Genomic DNA, 20,040 nt, shown 5'->3' with positions numbered 1-20,040 from the left:
TGCACAGCAAAAGGCAGGAAAATGGTGAAGGCAGCGTGACCTCCCACGCGTTACGCTTCACCAATGAGAGTCCTCGCTGCCAGGTGAGAAGAGAGCCACTGGCTGTCTTGAAAGTCATGCTCCACATACACGAATGGGCTCTCCACTCTAGCTAAAACATCATAATCAGTAGGGATATCCTCTTTCATTGGTCTATGTTGACCACGCCCCCATGGCTCGGCTCCTCCCCCTTCAGGGGATTAATCTTGATCCTTAGGCCGCGCCCCCTTTTTGTATCTTTTGAACCGTTTGTCGTATAGACTTGCGGGTTGTGCCATTGTACTCAGTAGGGATATCCTCTTTCATTGGTCTATGTTGACCACGCCCCCATGGTTCAGCTCCTCCCCTTTTGTGTATCTTTTGAACCGTTTGTCGTAGAGACTTGTGGGTTGTGCCATTGTACTCAGTAGGGATATCCTCTTTCATTGGTCTATGTTGACCACAGGATTTTAATCAATTAAGGCTTGCAGGTGTACTGAGTTGATTGACACCTGCATGTGCATGTGCATGACACTTAACAGTTTGAGTGCCAGCCATTTAACATTGGAAACCCCGTTGAATGCCAGCACCCACTTCAATGATAGCGTTGTGAACGCATAATCTCTCTCCTAAATTATGGCTATGTGTCTAATCTGCCTGTCGTTTTATCAATGACGTGTTTGCAGTCAACATTGTCGAAACGGATAGTTTTTTTATCGGTTCATTTTCGTTTTATAGCATTTTGAAAAGCCCTCATTTTCAAGGAAAATATATAGATTCCGTGATAAACGGCATTTACTGGAATATTCTAGCATACACAAAAACCTTGTAATTTTTCGGCCTATTTATGAATCATTTTCAAATAAACGCTAGATTATCGATAGTATATGTGTACTTATGCATGCTATAGAGGCGGGCTGAAAATCTATTCTCTCATTTCCTCATCAGGAATCACCGCGCACACACACACACGCATAGGGCAAACGCTTATATCTGTGAAAACAGCTCTGATTATCCTAAGACTGGTAAAATAAATTCCTTACCCGAGATCAGATCGAAAAAGATTATTCCAATTCCTGATCGCCATTCCAAATATCGATCACGCTTATTGCGTTGGTACTGTAAATACATAATCTACGCTGTTCTGATGGCCGGCGATCACTTGGTCTCTTTAGTTGGCCTTGACGGAAAAGTAAAATGAGCAAACTGACCACTCCCCCTGCATCAGTCTAAAGTAATGGGGTGCAGTTACACAGGGAGAGACGATAGGGGGCGGTATCTTCCCAATTGAGCTCAGAGAGACTAACCCGAGGCTCGATTGATGAAATATGAATTCAAATCGCCAATTAAAAAAAAACGGCAAACAGACGCTATATAGCGTCGGGGGCACTCAAAGGTCGGCATGAACTAACGACAAAAAGCGTCCGTGGCATCCAATGTGTTAAGGGAGGTGTCAATCAACTCAGTACTGACTTCTACATTCATTGGTGGATGTTAGCCATGACCTCTATACAATGGGTTAACCCTTTAACTATACCACTTACATTAGACACCCTAGCAACCACCTATAACACCCTAGCAACCACCTAGAAACACCCTAGCAACCAGCTATAAACACCCTAGCAACCACCTATAACACCCTAGCAACCGCCTAGAAACACCCTAGCAACCACCTATAACACCCTAGCAACCACCTATAACACCCTAGCAACCACCTAGAAATACCCTAGCAACCACCTAGAACACCCTAGCAACCACCTAGAACACCCTAGCAACCACCTAGAACACCCTAGCAACCACCTAGAAATACCCTAGCAACCACCTAGAAACACCCTAGCAACCAGCTATAACACCCTAGCAACACCCTAGCAACCAGCTATAACACCCTAGCAACTACCTATAACAACCACCTATAAAACCCTAGCAACCACCTAGAAAAACCCTAGCAACCACCTAGAAACACCCTAGCAACCACCTATAAGACCCTAGCAACCACCTAGAAACACCCTAGCAACCACCTATAACACCCTAGCAAGCAACCACCTAGAAACACCCTAGCAACCACCTAGAACACCCTAGCAACCACCTAGAAATACCCTAGCAACCACCTAGAAACACCCTAGCAACCACCTAGAAACACCCTAGCAACCACCTAGAAACACCCTAGCAACCAGCTAGAAACACCCTAGCAACCAGCTAGAAACACCCTAGCAACCACCTATAACACCCTAGCAACCACCTAGTAACACCCTAGCAACCACCTAGTAACACCCTAGAAGACACCTATAACACCCTAGCAACTACCTAGAAACACCCTAGCAACCAGCTATAACACCCTAGCAACCACCTATAACACCCTAGCAACCACCTATAACACTCTAGCAACCACCTAGAAACACCCTAGCAACCACCTAGAAACACCCTAGCAACCACCTAGAAACCAGCTATAACACCTTAGCAACCACCTAGAAACACCCTAGCAACCAGCTATAACACCCTAGCAACCACCTCTTTTTTATCTTTTGAACCGTTTGTCATAGAGACAATACAGACCCTCTCCCGTTGGCCGGCGGTGCACAGGCATCACCCACACTTTCACAATTTCCCCCGCGGAATTGTCTAGTTTTGAATCTAATCTAATCCTCATGGCAGGAATGAAATGTAGGCCAATACATTGTCATAGTAGGTGTACATTAGTGAGCTCATAACCCCCTACTGCCCCAGTAGGGCTCGTCGTCCCCCGGACCAAACTAAAAACCAAAGGTGACCTGGCTTTTTCAGTCATAGCACCTAAATTATGGAATCTGCTACCCTGTGATATCAGGTCTGCTGATAGTGTGGAGTCCTTTAAACAGTCTTAAAACCTTTTTATACTGTCAGGCTTTTAATTGATAATGTATGTGGTGTAACATTTGTGTATGTGGTTGTTATTTTAATAAACTTTTTTTTGTAAAGTATTTTACAAACTTTTAATTTATATGTGATGTAACGTGTGTGGTTATGTTATTTTGATTAACTTTGTACTGCCTGTAAAGCACTTTGTGATTTTAATTTTTAATCTAGAAAAGCGCTATAGAAATTAATTTTTAAATACATAGCCGACGTTACCCAGATGGGAGACTGCAGCATTTGCAGGCTTTGCCTGCTTGCGCGTGGGTTTAGACATCTCTGCGAGTGCCATTCTAGTTTTATTTAGATTTTCCTATGAATCATAGATAGAGATATCAGAGTTATGCATCAGCTACACATTTCTGGTGGTGGCTATGGCAGTATGAGTCTACTTTCTCCAAGCAGTCTAATCTATGCCATAAGCCAGTTAAGCAGTCTCACAACACCATGATCCAGCTTTGTCAACCTTGCATATTTCACTTTATGCCGACTGAACTCTAAACAAGAGGGGGGGGGGGGCAGCGGTGGCCTAAAGGTTAGAGTGGTCTTGTGACTGAAGGGTCGCTAGCAGGAAAAATCTGGGAGGTGAAGTGAATGAATGAGGGGGCTTTCTCACTAACCACTCGGGGTCGAATCACAGCCCGATCGCACCAAAATAGGGTCTGATCGTCCTACTGAGAACGCCCCCCCGTCACCGGGGACGCTGATTCGCTCCAAACCTGGACCGCTGGAATAGGTGGTTTCGGGTGCGCGCCAGTGGGAGCGGGGGGCGTGGTGTGCGAGCTTACTGTAATGCTTTCATGCTTGCTTGAATTTTGGGCAGATAAAAACATACAGCAACAACTGGACAATACCCACAAAAACTATATTTAAGGGCAAGTTATGAGAATGTGTTATTAGTCAACTTGCCTGGAAAAATAAAGGTTCTAACTAATTAAATTCCAGAACAGATTGCAGCAACTTTGAAGCTTTCCTATCCTCCAAGACATTTTATTATCTAGTCTAAATCGACATAATACGAGTCTTACAAGGGATTTAGAAAATCTTCAATATCTGTCTGGGCAACCATGTAATCTAACATCTAATATAAAAAACATTGATTTGAGTAAGTAAAATAAAATAATCATGTTTCTTATAATCCTTCTGTGTGCATGGCATATCTCGTGTGTGTATCTCGGACTAGATACATATGTCATTTTGAGATTCCATGATTTGTTTGTGCATCTATTATGGTTTGCGTTCAAGGGATTTTGTCTGAAATGTGAACACAGATGTGTTCCAGCTTTCCAAACCGGCATTATGAAAATTACTAAACTTTTAAGTATTCCAGCTACCAGTAGGAGAGTTCTCATGCTCAAGGCGTGCGGTAAAGGCCCAGTAGGATAGTTCTCATGCTCTAGGTGTTGATGTGAACATTATAGCTAGCAGTAGGGTAGTTCTCATGCTCAAGGCGTTGATGTGAACATTATAGCTAGCAGTAGGGTAGTTCTCATGCTCAAGGCGTGCTGTAAAGGCCCAGTAGGGTAGTTCTCATGCTCAAGGCGTGAGGTAAACATTATAGCTAGCAGTAGGGTAGTTCTCATGCTCAAGGCGTGAGGTAAACATTATAGCTAGCAGTAGGGTAGTTCTCATGCTCAAGGCGTGAGGTAAACATTATAGCTAGCAGTAGGGTAGTTCTCATGCTCAAGGCGTTGATGTGAACATTATAGCTAGCAGTAGGGTAGTTCTCATGCTCAAGGCGTTGATGTGAACATTATAGCTAGCAGTAGGGTAGTTCTCATGCTCAAGGCGTGAGGTAAACATTATAGCTAGCAGTAGGGTAGTTCTCATGCTCAAGGCGTTGATGTGAACATTATAGCTAGCAGTAGGGTAGTTCTCATGCTCAAGGCGTGAGGTAAACATTATAGCTAGCAGTAGGGTAGTTCTCATGCTCAAGGTGTGAGGTAAAGGCCCAGTCTTCCGCTGCCTCACCTGGCCTCCATGAGGCTGAGCGCCCGCTCCTCCCAGTGCTCCGACACGGTCAGCAGCTCCTGCAGCCGGGCCATGGCCCTCTCCACGGAGCCGTGCGGTGCCAGGCCCACGCCCTGGTCGATCAGCCTCCTCATGGTGTCCAGGCTGAGGCTGTCCGGCCTGCCACTGGCCTGCTGCACCGCCTCCAGCCAGCGGGCCTGCTCCAGACGCTCCCGCAGCGGGGCCAGCTGGGGCAGCTCCACGTCCAGGCCCAGGCTCACATCCAGCAGGCCCTGCAGCTCCGCCGGGCTGGGGGAGTCGTCGGAGAGCAGCGCCTCGCTGCGCTCCTGGAAGTCGTCCACCCGGGTCAGGAGGTCCTGGGGGTTCAAATTAACAGGCGCTCACGTCGGGAACTTGACCGCTGGGGCAACAGCTACATGCAGACGGTCACCCTTACCAATGCTGCTTCAGTATCAATCAATTACAATTACTTCAATGACAATTATTACGATCACCAATGCATTTTGAACGTGTTTAAAAGGGGCAGTTCGCCCAAAATTAAAACAAAACATATTTTCCCACATACCCGGAGTGCTGTCTATTCATCGAGATAGTTTTGGTGTGATTTGCTGTGATTTGCCTAGTTTTGAATATATCCGTAACTCCAATATAATGGAGTTTGGCTTGTAGCACTCAAAACTACAGAAATACATTTGAAAAACTCAAAAGCAATGTCATCAGGTCATGTTTTCTGAAAAGAGACGTTGCTTTCGAGGTTTTTCCAAATGTATTTATGGTGCTTTGAGTGCAATAAACCGAGTGCCATTCAGCTCCATTGTACTGGAGTGACGGCAGACATCTCTACAGCAGACATCTCCAAAACTAAGCGAATCACACCAAAACAATGGATGGATAGATAGCACTCCGGGTAAGAGGGATAACACGTTTTCTTGATCTTGGGGTGAACTGCCCCTTTAAGAAGACAAAATAAATCACTGCAACTTGCGAGGATTAATGATGAAAATCAACAACTAATTAGAGATATTGATAGTCATCATGTTGGGAAATATGACTCAAAACAGTAATTTTCCAGCCCATCCTCAGAGAACTCTACAACTGCTTGAATAGGACGGCTAGACAGGGTCATGATGTACAAATCAAGACAAAGCGTTACAAAGGCAGGCTAATGGAGCCTTGCTGACCTTCAGTAAGGGGGCTTGACGGATGTTGCAGGGCAGGGTGTCCAGCTGCTTGACAAAAGACCTCAGCTCCTCCACAGTCAGCAGGTTCTGGCTCTGGGTCTTTCCTCCGCCAGACCGATATCTACGACACAAAGGTAAACTGCATCAGAAAACTTGTTCTCGAGTCGTTAGATAAGATATTGTTTTATTGATGCCCTTGGGGGAAATGCAGGCGTCATAGCAGCACGGGGGAGGGGAGGTACAGGTATGGGCAGGGTAATAGTAGAAAGACATAATATAGGCAATAAAATTTGATCCGAATAGGAAAGATGGTAAACTTGACTTATTCTGATATCATGAATTCTATCCAAATCATGAATTCTATCCAAATCACAGTGTTGAAATCCCATGCTCAGCAAACCTCTTCTATATACTACATTGGTCCTAACAGCAATACCGTACAGGCAATAATTGCAGAATTATTATGGCAGTAAAACAAACTTTCTATCATTTATATATATGCATGTATATTATATAAAATTAAATAAGAAACAAGGTCTCCAAAGCAACTGCAACAATGTGTAATATCTATATATATATATATATATTTTTTAACACATGATTATAATTTAAAATGTAATTAATGAACACATTGTATTTCACGTGAACATGCAACATATTCTATATCTTCTATATCCACGCTGGTACCTGGTCTGCCTCTTCCCGTTGAGGAGCTGCTGAGCCATCACAGAACACTTCTCAGCGTCCAGGGTGACGGCGCGCAGCTGGCGCAGGAGGTCTCTGGCCGGGAACACCTTGGCCTCCGCCTCCTCCACCAGCCTGCGGAGCTCCTCCAGGCCTGAGGACGTGGAGAGAGAGAGAGAAGGCCACATTATGCAGAGGGGAAGAAAATACACCCCACCGAATGGTGAAATACAATATTTAAACGACGCCAAGAGAAGGTCAAGATACAGTTTGAGAATCTCCCCTGCCAAAGGATAAAGCGGTTTGTTAACATAGCTATTAGAGATGCCAATCTATTACAATCTTCTTTTTTAGATTTTAATGACAGAAATCCATAAAGAAAATATTCTGTGGGGTTAATATAAATCTCTGCTCATTTAATGCCAGTCTATAATTATGCCAATTCTATGCTCATCATTGTATGCCTATTTTGTGTCTGCATCACTGCTGTGAAGCACTTTGGGCTGCAATTCTTGTATGAAATATGCTATACAAATAAAGTTTATTATTAATGTTATTAATATTAATAGATGCATCACATCCAAATGGATTTAAGAGGACCTCCCTAATATCAATGAATGGAATTAGGTGAATTCATGTTGCAGGGCAGGGTGTCCAGCTGCTTTGGAGAAGATAACATAAATTATGCAATGAGAGGTAGTCCACAGCTATAAGACGGGGGGGGGGGGGGGGGGGATTTAACAAGGTCTCTCTCTGCATGACAATATTAGGCAATCTTTGTAAAACAGGTTTGTGAATCAACCCGCCGGTTCGTTTCCCCCCAAGACTATTACTAGAATAGGAACTTCTTTGGTAGAACACAGCCCTAGTATTTTGTAGGAAAGAAAGTTTTATATGAACCAACTCACCTCGTTTCTTGGTTTGCTTCGGGTCCAGTATGTCCTGCACATTACTGAGCCAGTTCTTGAAGGATTCAGCACGGTCCTTCACCGCCGCTAACATGGGGTACAACTCAGCCAGTGTAAACTTGTAACTGTGGATAAAGACATAGAAATATTTCTTTACATCATGTATGGATTAAATTGAAATTCACTAAAAAAATATTCACACTCAAGATTTTCTTGTTGCACAAAATGCATGCGTTTTTGTTGTTGCCATCTTAGATCTATGCAAAGTAGACTATTAAATCAATTCTAAATATTTAAATTAGATATGTGTGAACCCAATTGTAATAGTCAACGAGATAATGCTCTGCAATACAAATTTAATTACATAAAAAAAACAAGACCACAACACATTTCTGCACAGTCCTCCTTCAATGTAGATAAAATAAGATTCACATTTTTTTTGTCTTACTCATCTGCATCTCCCTCTCTCCTCCCCCTCTCCATCTCTCCATCCCACCTCCCTTTCTTCCTTCCTTCCTTCCTTCCTTCCTTCCTTCCTTCCTTCCTTCCTTCCTTCCTTCCTTCCTTCCTTCCTTCCTTCCTTCCTTCCTTCCATCCTTCCTTCCTTCCATCCTTCCTTCCTTCCTTCCTTCCTCCTCCCTCCTCTCTCGGTCTCTCCCCCCAATTGTAACGGACATATTGTGAGGCCAGTATTCCAGCTGCTGTGTTGATTGTTCTGGAGAGTGACTTACTGGAGTATGTAGTTGCTGGGGGGGCAGGAGCAGAGGGCGTGGGCGTGGTGCAGACACACCAGCTTGCCGGGACTGCAGGGGCAGGTTATGCCAGACAGGAAGCAGGTGGTCCAGCACTTTGAGCACTGCCTCTCCTCGTCTGGCAGGAGGTCATACGGTACTTGTCGTGACTGCACCACACCCTGAGGAGAGAAGAGACACGGTCATTAGGAGGGAGGAGAGGAAAGAGGAGCAGGGTGCAATGGTGGGGTGGAGGTTCAAAGCGTTCAGGCAGTGCCGGGCGATAATTAAATATCATTTATCGTCTTTCAATTGGATCATATGGTGATTCAATTTAGACATTGTGATAACGTCGTACACAATTCTTGTGTCGAGTTATAAATAGTGAGCCATCACAAATTAACTCAAATTCATCACAAAATGAGATGTGAAATGTTCGAGGGAATACTGTTCCCTTTCAGAGTTCAATCTTGCACACAAAAAAAGAGAACAGAAAACTTCTGTGATGTATGTATCGTCTGTCTCTTTTCTATTTTATTTAAATGTTTTATCCTTCGAGAGGCCCTTTTGTCCTCTCGCCAGGCCGTCATTGTAAATAAGAATTTGTTCTTAATTGACCTGCCTGGTTAAAGAAAAGAAAAGAAAACATACGAATAACTTGTTTTTGGAGCCTCATTATTCCAAGATAGTTATAAAATAAAATAATTATAAAAAGAAAACCCAGTAAAGGACTACCGACAGGTAAATGGGAATGAAAAAACAATTCCTTTTCCTTTTGTTTTTCTTTTGTTTCCTTCCTTTTTTCAAAATGACACTTTGTTGATTTTGGGTTTTATATCACTCTTTAGAATATATATTATATGGGCGGTTAGGTGGCCGAGCGGAGATTGCGTTCGTCACCAGCCCCGGAGCTGAGCTGGATTTGCCTGTTCGAATCCAGCTCACAGCTCCGGGGTTGTCACCAGCTTGGCTGGCCGTCTGCACTGATACGATTGGCTGTATCAGAGGGTGGGAGAAGCTGGCGGGGTGGGTCCGGGTCGTTGTAAACAGCGACTCCTACAGTTCGGTCGGGGCGCCTGCTAAGCGCGGATTGGACGTGAGGGGGATAGTGTGGTCCTCCCACACGCTACGCCCTCTCAATGAGAATCCGCGCTGCCAGGTGAAAAGAAGCGGTGATTGGCTGGACGTGTGTCGGAGGAAGCACGTGGTAGCCTCCACTCTCCCAGATGATCTGACTGTGGGGGGTAAGTGCGCAGCGACCAGGAAGGGACTGGGAATTGGCATACGACTAACATTGGGATGGGAGAAAATCGGAGGAAAATGGAGGGGGAAAAAGACCAATAAAAAAAAAAATAATAATATATATTATATACCATGCAGTTCAATGCAATTATCAATTGGTACTTTTCAAAACATGCAAGTTTGCAAATGTAAAGCAGATATGGTGAACTGTTGAAATGTATTGTGATATTAATATTTCTTATCACCCAGCCCGGCTGGCACTGCCACCTACTGCTGCAAATATAGGCAGGAAATTGACGACTGATGGAAATTGGGGCCGATAGCAGGCTGGCAGTTGCAACATCACTGGATGAGCCTTTGGTCATTATCACCACGCAATTATGTTGCATCTTCCCGTCACATTGTCTCTCTGTGTCCATCTGGACGGCCCTCTGGTTAAACTGATTAACTCTATTATGTGCAACTATCTACTATCTGCTGATCTAATGTCCTCCCAGCCACGACTTCATCAGATAAAACATTTAGAATTATATCTCTGTTGGCTCCCCTTTAAAAACAGCCAAAAGAGGATGGAGCATCAAAATGTAGTTGTCCTACACGCACGAGCCCTTTTCACAAAGAAATCCTGTCACAATGCTGCGATGGAGAACGGAGCAGCCAAGATAAGGAGAATGAGGCTCCGTCTTTCTTTTATCTCGATGCACAACTTTCCTAGAATTATAATATTTCCTGGGGTCCAAACAAAGATACATAGTAATTAAATATTATTTCATGAACCCTACATTTCCATTTCCCAAAAATCTTTATCCCTGAGTAGATGATGCAGTGCTAGTTATGTCTTAAGACTGTTGTATATAAGGCGGCTGGGTGGCGCAGCGGACTAAGCGCTTGTCACCAACACGAGAGACACTGGTATCATTCTGGTTCAATTGGCAGAGTCAGCGGGAGGGAAGCCGGTGGGTGGGTCCGGGTCGTTGTAAACAGTGACTCCTACAGTTCGGTCGGGGCGCCTGCACAGTGAGGGAAGGATCTGGAGGGAGGTAGTGTGACCTTCCACACGTTACACTCTCCCAGTGAGAGTCCGCGCTGCCAGGTGAAAAGAAGTGGTGGGCTGGGTACACATGTGGTGTCTGAGGAAGCATGTGATAGTCTCCGCCCTCCCAGACCGACGGTAGGGGGGTAGAGTGCGCAACGACCAGGAAGGGGATTGGGAATTGGCATAACGACTAACATTGGGAGGGGAGAAAAACTAAAAAAAGAAGGGGGAAAAGATAATAATAAAAAAAAAAGACTGTTGTATATAACCTACAAGCTAACCACCACAGAATTAACCACATCGTCAAAACATCACACACTATCCCACAATGCCAGGCAGTCCCTTTCACACAGACGCTGGGGCGAAGATACCTGAAGATGGCATAATGCCGCAGCAACTTTGACCCGCCTTTCCATGTCCGTACCTTTCACACAGAACAGCATACCGGAATAATGGGGTACGATTCTTGGCTTTACCGGGCAGTGTGAAAGGGGCTAATGTTTGGACTGGGAAGAGATAGGAGGGATAATAAATAAAATAATAGGATACGAAATACCCCAGGGAGGCCAAGTGTTGTATTTGGGGAATCTGTCACAAGAAGGAATCCAAGGGGAAGACAAATACTTAAGATATTGATAGTGGCAGCCAAGAAAGCTCTAACTAAACTGTGGTACAAGGTAGAAGTGCCGAAAAAGGATCAATGGATAGAGTTGGTAGAGGGGATACAGGAAATGGAGAGAATCACACATCTGCTGAGGCTGCAAGAAGAAAAGTTTGAATGGAAATGGGGAAAATGGGAAGAATACAGATGCAAATGGAGAATGGACCGAAGGACCCATGCCACACTTTTTCTTTACTCATTTTTTGTCTATTTGTTTTATATTTATGTACTGTGTATTGTCTATGAATGTTGTCTATGTATGTTGTTGAAAAAATTAAAATAAAAACTTAAGAAAGGGGTGTTTGGCAATTAGCATTTTTAGCTATTGCAGCGGCTGCTTGGAAAATTAAGAAACCAGACTTGGATATGACGTTTCACAAATCACTAGATACAACTTTGACGATTTACAAATGGTCCAACATTTCAAACAACACCCTTGTCGTTTTCAATTTGAACGAGGCAGCGTTCATGTCCCACTCACGTGACGGCACAGTCAAGTCACAGTGAAACAGGGTGACCGGACCATGGGATCCTTACCATCTTGTGGACCTTCTCCCTGAGCTCCTCCTCCTCCTGGACCATGGTGGCCATGTCCTTCTGCAACACAGAGGCCAGGTCCATCTCCAGCGTCTCCGCTTTGGCGGCGATGTTACAGACCATCTCGTCGTGGGAGAAGACACAGTGCCTGCTCAGCTGCCGGTAGTGGGCCACACACTTACGGCCAATGGGCATCTGCCAGGAACCGGAGAGAGATGAAGAGTTTAAGTGCCTGTTTGAGCAAGAACAGGGTTCCTCTATATGTCGATCCATTTTATTAATAATAAATCTTTTCCTATTTTAAACTGTCTGTTGCTAACTCTGAAATCACCAATAAAAAAAGAAATTAAGTTCCTGCAGGTTTCAAGAAGACTTTTTAAGACCTATTTAAGACCACTTTGAATAGAATTGAAGGCAAAAATTACTATGAAAGAAGTAATTGCATTTGAATTGTTGGGGGTACTAAAATGAAATGATACTAATCCAATAGATTTTTAAGATCCATCAAAATCATGTTCAAGACATTTGTAACCTAAAATTCCGATTATTAAATTTAGACACCGCAGGAACCCTGAAAAAGCTCAGACATACAATATGCAAAAGAAGGTGACTATTAACATTTTTACATCAAACAACAAATCATCCAACTTGCATTAAATGTCAAGAGAGAAACATAAATATTTTCTAATCCTTTTCATTTATATAGATCAGCTGTAGTAAGACACTCAACTAAAAAGTTATGCTCCATGACATTTAGAGACTTAACACCGTCCTCAATTCTGGTCACCCGTTTGGCTAACCACGAGGTAACTCCACCTCTCAGTCCTCACGTAGAAGACTGGACCAAAAGCCTGGATGATAATGCAAATTACACAACAACGGGCCTTCTCTTACCCAGTCCATGGTGCAGAAGTTGACTGCCTCAGCGAAGTTGAAGCCCTGGTTGAAGCCACTGTGGTAGGCCCTGGGGAAGGTGATCACGAACTCGCCCGCACACTGGTTGGTGCGATAGATCTAGAGAACATTTGGAACAGAAGATGAATACAAACTACAATAACTAAAACCAGTCTCTGCTTCGTCTACAGCTATCCTAGTCTTGGTTATTAATGGGATAGTTATAGAAGGTGTGTAGCAGCCCGTCTTAGCATCTCCTCATACTCCGCTATATTTACCCCTATTTTAGATTTTTCTTCTTCGCAAATTTCTTGATTTAACTCGATGTCTAAGTGACTGTACATTGTTTTTATGACAACTTAATGTTAATAAAGGCGACCAAGCTTTTACGGTGGCTGCCCCCAAGTTGTGGAAAAGTGTGCCACTACAAATTACATAAATTCTTTTTTTAAGATTTTTAAAATTGCGGCTGAAAACTCACTTGTTTGCATTGGCTTTTTGAGGCTCGTTAAGTCATACATTTCTGGTCCTGTTGTTTCAAGTTTCTTTAATAGTTGTCATACAGAAGTACAGAATACTTTTATACAAAATGCTTCTTACTGTTACGCTCCAGAGACTGTGCTAGACAAGATAAGTATGAAATAAAATAAAGTAGCATGTAAAAACAAGTAAAAATAGAGGTCAGTATAGACATATGTACAATGTTCGATGCATTGCAGACTAGAAGTAACTGAGTTACCATACAATATACTATGCAATATACTAATATACAATACTATATAGTGCAAAGCAGAAATGGGATGAGGTACAATTTAGGTACAATTTACAGTAAGGTGTACGTGCTGCAGTGTGTTTGTTTAAAGTGAGTGTGTGCGTGTGGATGTGTGTGCTGTGTGCATTTGATGGTTGTTGCATTGTTGTTGTGACTATTCTTTATACTGTAAAGCACTTCAGTGCAACTTCGGTTGATTTTAAAAGGTGCTTTATAAATAAAGCTGACCTTGACCATAAACCCTGGATCAATAAGGACATTAAAAACCTACTAAACAGGTAAACAAGAGGGCCTTCATGGCAGGGGACATGTCCAAAAGGAGCTCAGAGCAGTCGGGACAGACGGGAGGGGAGGCCAATAATACCAGAGAGGTGTGGTCGGGTGTCAGGAGGCTCACAGGGTTTAAGGCATGGCTGTGGAGGGGCCCCCCTGGAGTGTGTAAACAAGTTGAACTTGTTTGATCAATAGGTTTGTCCAGAGGAGCCTCCCCCCATCAATCAACACCCACGCCCCTCCCCAGGCCCCCACCCCCGACAGGCTGCCCGGCACCACCAACCAACACAGAACCCCCCACCGGCCAAGCCCCCCACCACCCCCCCCCCCCCACCCTTGACCATCACTAACAGCCAGGTGCAGAGGCAGCTTTAAGCCTTTTATCAGTGTAAACAAGACCAGAGGCCCAGACAACACCCAACCCCTGGGTGCTCAAGGCATGTGCAGGGCAGCTGGCAGCACAGTTTCAACACCCCATCAACCTCTCCCTGAGGCTGGAGAGGGTGTCCCAGCTCTGGAAGACCTCCTGCATTGTCCCGGTGCCCAAGAAGGGACGCCCAAGCGCCCTCAATGACTACAGGCCAGTCGCTCTGAAGTGACACGTCGTGCAGAGCTTTGAGAGGCTGCTCCTGCAACACCTCAAGCCCCTGGTGCGTGACTCCCTCGACACCCTGCAATTTGCACACGAGGCAAACATCGGGGTGGAGGATCATCTACATCAGGGGTTCCTCAAACTTTTTTATACCACAACCCCATTTTATTTAGGATTTCTTTTGGCGACCCCACACTTAGCTGCAACGTCCTTCATATGGGACGTTTTTCAGACTTTTTGCAACCGGCACTTTGGCGACCCCTAGTGGCTCGGGTGTGCATATTTTGTAATACAATATATATATCGAATTGAAGGCTTATTTGTTGCCTGGCGATAGCGTCAAAATCCGACAAAATCCGTTCAGCGGTTCTCGAGTTACATGCCGGTATTTGAGGCTTGTGCAAAGTACACGGTATTGCGCAAAATACCACTCCCGGCTCAGGCTGCAGTAGTTCCGTCAATCTTGATCCGATCTCGAAAATGATTGTGGATCGTTGTAGCCAATGAGTGTGGCTTTCCAATGATACCCCACATGGGGATCTAAAAAAAAAAACGAAAACAAGAAGAGCAAAACAGCCGAATGAATTGAATCTATGAGAAAACGGAGTTTTTCTTTGTACACAGTTTACCAAAATCACTCCTAATCACTGAATGGATCTTTATGAAATTTGGATATGTACTACATAAGGCTTCGGGCTATGGCTCAGTCTGGATTTGTAAGCCATACCACCTTCTGGGGAAATACTACCTCTGGACTACTAACTACTACAGAAAAACTTTAGTAGCAAGTTTTTTTTACAACTCAAGTTCAGACCTATGTTACTCTATTACGTTAGCACTAAAAGTGAATTATTTTTCTGGAATCAGAAACTTCAGAATGTCATATTTCAAAAGAGACCAGGCTCATGCATGTGCTATAAGTATAAAGTATGTTGTTTTGGTTTGTAAAAGAAGTATACAGTCCTCAAAAACGAAAATGGCCAATTTTGGAGGTGCCTGTTAATATGTATTGCGTAATTTCAACGTGGAATTAAGGAATATCAAAATAAAAGCACACGTTGTTGAACTTGATCATGCATATTTATTAGAACATTTAATTACAGCATTATGTTATCAATACACATTTATGGCCGTCTCCTATGTATCGGAGGAAGCATGTGATAGACTTCAGGGCTCCCTAGACCGACCAGTGGGGGGCACATGCGCGCAACGACCAGGAAGGGGAGGGGGAAATTGGCATAACGGCTAAATTGGGATGAGAGGAAAATACAGAAAATAGGAGAAAAAGTGGATACAAAAAAATACAATTTATAAAACGAAGCATATTTAGCAAAAATATGTTGCCAGATGCGCGACCCCACTGTCACCTACCTACGATCCCACTTTGGGTCGCGACCCGTAATTTGAGAACCGCTGATCTACATGCTACACAGAGCCTGCCCTGCACACACCTGAAGAGGCCACCGTGGCCATCAGGCTCCACAACTGTGGGCATGGACTGCTGCAGGCAGCTGGAAAACTAATGGCTGCAGAACTTGGGAACCATTAGGCTCAAAGCCTTTTTTTCAAGGAGGAACGCTTTGAAAAAAAAGAAGAAAAAAAAGCTTTGAGCGTCTTTCTGGGTCTCCCCAGAGCTCGCACCAGCTGCGGCTCCGCACCTTCCTCGATGAGTTACATTGATGAGCGCGCTCCTTTCCAAAAAAGTTGAACGAGTTTCAACTTTATGAGCCGAGAGCGCTCCGACCAAAAACGCTGCCGCCCAGAGCTCATAAAACGCGAGGCGCGTCGCTGAGAAGAGGAGCGCGCCTGACGCTTCTCCAGCATAGAAATGAATGACGGAAAGGAGCTGACAACTCATAAAACGTCCCCTATGGACACAAGCCCTTAGGAGTGTCTGACTAAAACCTGCACGGACTATATAACGTATGATGTATATCGTGCCAGTTAGGGTACAGACCCTCACATGCACCTTGTGTATAGTTTACTTTTACTCAGGTCTTAACTGATTTTTTTTTATTGTTTATTCTTATTTATTGTGCCTATATGTACGAAATTGTTTTGTAAGCTTGTCGTCGCAGGGAATGAGTGTAACCTCAGTGTCTTACGAGTTGAAATAAAGGTTTGAAATGAAAGTAGCGTTGCTATGGTGACGTGCACTTCGTTTTTTGAACAGACCTGCGCCGTCCGCACAGTGAAGGCCGATTCAACTACAAGAAGCATGAAACGCGTTTTAAAATATCTGACCTATCCCATTAATGTGTGAAATGAAAAGGTATGTGTGAGAGTGAGCAAGATACTGGGTGAGTGAGAGAGTGTGAGAGACTGGGTGTGTGTGAGAGAGAGACTGGGTGTGTGAGTGAGAGAGAGAGAGAGACAGAGACTGGGTGAGTGAGTGAGAGAGACTGGGTGTCTGAGTGAGAGAGAGAGAGAGAGAGAGAGAGAGAGAGAGAGAGAGAGAGAGAGAGAGAGACAGGGTGTGTGAGTGAGAGAGAGAGAGAGAGGAGAGAGAGACAGACAGACATACCGGGACACCATTGTTCATCAGGGTGTTGGGGTTCATGATGGTCACCAGCTGGTGGAGCAGGTCTGGTTGGGCCTCGAACAGCTCAGGCGCCAGTCTCCTCATGACCCCCTCCAGCTGCTCTGCGGCGTAACCCGGGGCGCCGTACCACGTCTTTGGCTCCCCCCTGGTCACATGTCAGACACACACACACTTCTGTCAAAAACACTTGCAGAACTCTTATTGGTCGACCGGTGGAGGTTAATGTCATAGTTCCATGTTTTCCCAGATCAAGTACTCGCATTAATTACTCAAGTGGTGCTCGAGTAATTGTTTAGAGAAATCTAATTTCCAGAATTCATCTTAAAGCGCACGGCAGTAGCAATAACGACATATTGTGCGGAGTCACACGCGCACTATCGATTTTATTGTGTTTCTCTCCGTGGGCATAACAATGCACAGCAATATACCCGATGCTTAACCATTTGTAATCATTACATTACCTCCACTCTGTCTGCAGCAGGTCTCTCTGCTCATGGAACGGCATGTTCGGATCAATAATCTATGAACGCTACGCAAAGTTAATTCAGTTGTTGGCACAATTTGGAAATGCACAAACACAATCGCAGTTTTATTTTATTTTATTATTATAAATTTTTAGTTAACACTGAAGGATGGTCAAGCGCAGATAGGCATTTCATCAGTGACGACCCAATGCATGCGTGTGTGTGTGTTCCTGTGTGTCGCCCATCTTACATGTGTGTGTTGCTGCATGACAAATAAAGACTTCTTCTTACTACCTATCCTACCTGTACCACCCCACCCACCCCGCCATGACACTTGAATTCCCCCAAGGGGATTGACAATTAAAAAAACAAACATGAACATGTTACACAATCCAGTTTGGCAGAGAGAGAGAGAGAGAGCGAGAGAGAGAGAGAGCAGCCTCACCAGTGTAGATAATTAATGGAGTAGCTCCAGTGGTCCTCGATGTGCCAGCAGAAGGAGGAGAAACACATGCCCACGTAGAGCCAGGGTAACTTCATCCCACAGATGTCGGCGGTAATATGAGTGAGCACCGAGGCATCCAACACTGGCATGTTGTTCAGGTTCCAGCCACAGCTGAGGTAATCCTGCAGGTCAGAGACAGGGTTCAGCTCGGGGTGAGTCACTGGGTCACTGGCCTCACACTGTGGCCTCGGCCACCGCGGCTTTAAGGCTTCAGTCCACCTGGACCGGACACGTTGGTGGCTTCCAAATAACCCGCGATTTATAGAAAACGCTTCAAAGTCCGTTGACCAAATATCCTACAGCAGCTGCTCTTACTTTGCCATCTTTCGCGATCGTACGATCGCTTCGTGACGATTAAAAAGGAACGCGGCAACGTTATGGGAAATGTGCTTACCGTCTTCTCCAGAGTCAGACGAGACGATACATTTCCTCTCTGTGCCTTCAGTAGCAAGCTATCCGGATACTAGCTAGCCTAGTTTAGCACAAATGGTAAATGGACTGCATTTATATAGCGCTCATCGGGAGCGGTTAGGGGTTAAGTGTCTTGCTCAAGGACACTTCGACACACTGTCGGAAGGAGTCGGAATTGAACCGGGAACCTACAGATGACCAGATTACCAAATGAATGGAAGCAGATACGGATCAGCTAGCCTAGCTTGTTGGCCAAAAACACCTCTCGCAGAGTTTTAAGCTAGACTATTGGTCTGTATCCACTCCCACTAATTTTGATTAATTCCATTAATTTCCATTTACTCAGCCGGATAGCTTTCTACTGAACGCACAGAGAGGAAATTGGTATCCATCTTCTTGTCCCGACTGGAGAGAAGACGGTAAGCGCATTTCCCCATAACGTTGCCTTTTAATGTTCCTTTAAAAGCAAATGACTGGGAGTGACTTGGAATTTGTATCATTGTATAAGCGTGCCGTCACTGCATTGAATGGGTCGAGAACCGCTGCTCTACACAACACACCAACAGCCAGGCTTTACGTACCTGGTCGTCAGGGGAGAGTTCCACCTGCCCGTACTTAACGGGGAAACCGCTCCCGTAATCCTTGGATGCGATGTCTGCCCCGTACTCCACAGTGACGTCCTCCTCGATGGTGCTGACCAGACGCCAGAACTCCTTCTCCACAAGCTCAGTGGGAACCATCTAATGCACCAAGACAAGAGTGGTTACTTCATCTAATATTAAAGTTCAGTACGTTCCAAATCTACTACAAATGCTGTTCTTAAAAGGTGCTGTATAGGGTTTGGTACTGAACTCTGTACCTTTAAGGGTACCGACCGAATTAGATCTGTACTACCCGAGTACCAATTAGAGAGATCTGTACCAAATTTCAGTACCGTTACATGTTTAGTATAAGAGTGTAATATACTAGACAAGAGGGAACCCTTTCCCTAAATATATATACTGTCCGTCTCTTGGGTCTTTGGAAAGATCAGAGGACGGCCAGATAATGTTGATATTTAAACATTTAAAAACATAATACATGATCATGCGATTTATTTTGTGTGCTGCGTTACAACAATAAATAACAAAATGTTCTAAATAAATAACAATGTTGAAATTGAGAAGTTTGGACTCATTCTTTTACAACTGAAATAATTTTTGTTATTACAGAGAGAGTTAAGTACCAAAAAAAAGTACTGTTAGGTACAGATACCGAATTCCAGGAACTGGTACCGGTATCGGTTCAAATGCGAGCGGTACCCAAGCATGTACCGAAGTATTGTAAGTGGTATTTTTTGTGAAAATAAGTGGTCTACATGCTCTACATGCTCTACACTCCCGACAGCCATCACTGCTATAGAGTGTGTGGTCCGTAACGTGGGTCTCCCAGTCCCTCCACTCGGCAGTAAACACAAAATTTATGTTCTGGTATCCCGTTCCCACTTTATCCAACTAGGAGAGAGAACTCCACATGGAAAATAAATGGTCTAACAAAAACAAGAAATAAAAATGTTTTAAGCAAATAATGTGCTTGAAACAATCAAATAAATCAGCAAATTTGGCATGGCAAGATTTCTTGAAATAAATATTGAGGGTTCCCTCTCCTGATTGGATAACGTGGGAATGGGATACCAGAAAAACTGACCAAACACTCAATATCAGTGATGGCTGTCAGAATGTAGAGTTAT

General features: G+C 44.3%; 1 protein-coding gene across 1 annotated transcript in view; it reads right to left on the bottom strand.

The window, feature by feature from the left end:
- The window catches only part of kdm5ba (lysine demethylase 5Ba), a 69,209-nt gene that overhangs the window by 17,292 nt on the left and 31,877 nt on the right, over nucleotides 1-20,040 (bottom strand). Inside the window, exons 10-19 of the mRNA XM_084317462.1 lie at nucleotides 18,893-19,051; nucleotides 17,841-18,022; nucleotides 16,914-17,076; nucleotides 12,753-12,872; nucleotides 11,859-12,053; nucleotides 8,383-8,564; nucleotides 7,652-7,776; nucleotides 6,747-6,897; nucleotides 6,060-6,180; nucleotides 4,879-5,234 (exon numbers count right to left, since the gene is read on the bottom strand). Coding sequence (XP_084173588.1) covers nucleotides 4,879-5,234; nucleotides 6,060-6,180; nucleotides 6,747-6,897; nucleotides 7,652-7,776; nucleotides 8,383-8,564; nucleotides 11,859-12,053; nucleotides 12,753-12,872; nucleotides 16,914-17,076; nucleotides 17,841-18,022; nucleotides 18,893-19,051 — 1,754 coding nt within the window. The remainder of the gene's footprint in view (nucleotides 1-4,878; nucleotides 5,235-6,059; nucleotides 6,181-6,746; nucleotides 6,898-7,651; nucleotides 7,777-8,382; nucleotides 8,565-11,858; nucleotides 12,054-12,752; nucleotides 12,873-16,913; nucleotides 17,077-17,840; nucleotides 18,023-18,892; nucleotides 19,052-20,040) is intronic.

The sequence above is a fragment of the Notolepis coatsorum genome (assembly GCF_963971535.1).
Source record: "Notolepis coatsorum genome assembly, chromosome: 6".
In the NCBI taxonomy this organism is placed as follows: Eukaryota; Metazoa; Chordata; class Actinopteri; order Aulopiformes; family Paralepididae; genus Notolepis; species Notolepis coatsorum.
Note: the sequence above shows the minus strand (reverse complement) of the source record. Positions and strands in the feature narration are given on the sequence as shown.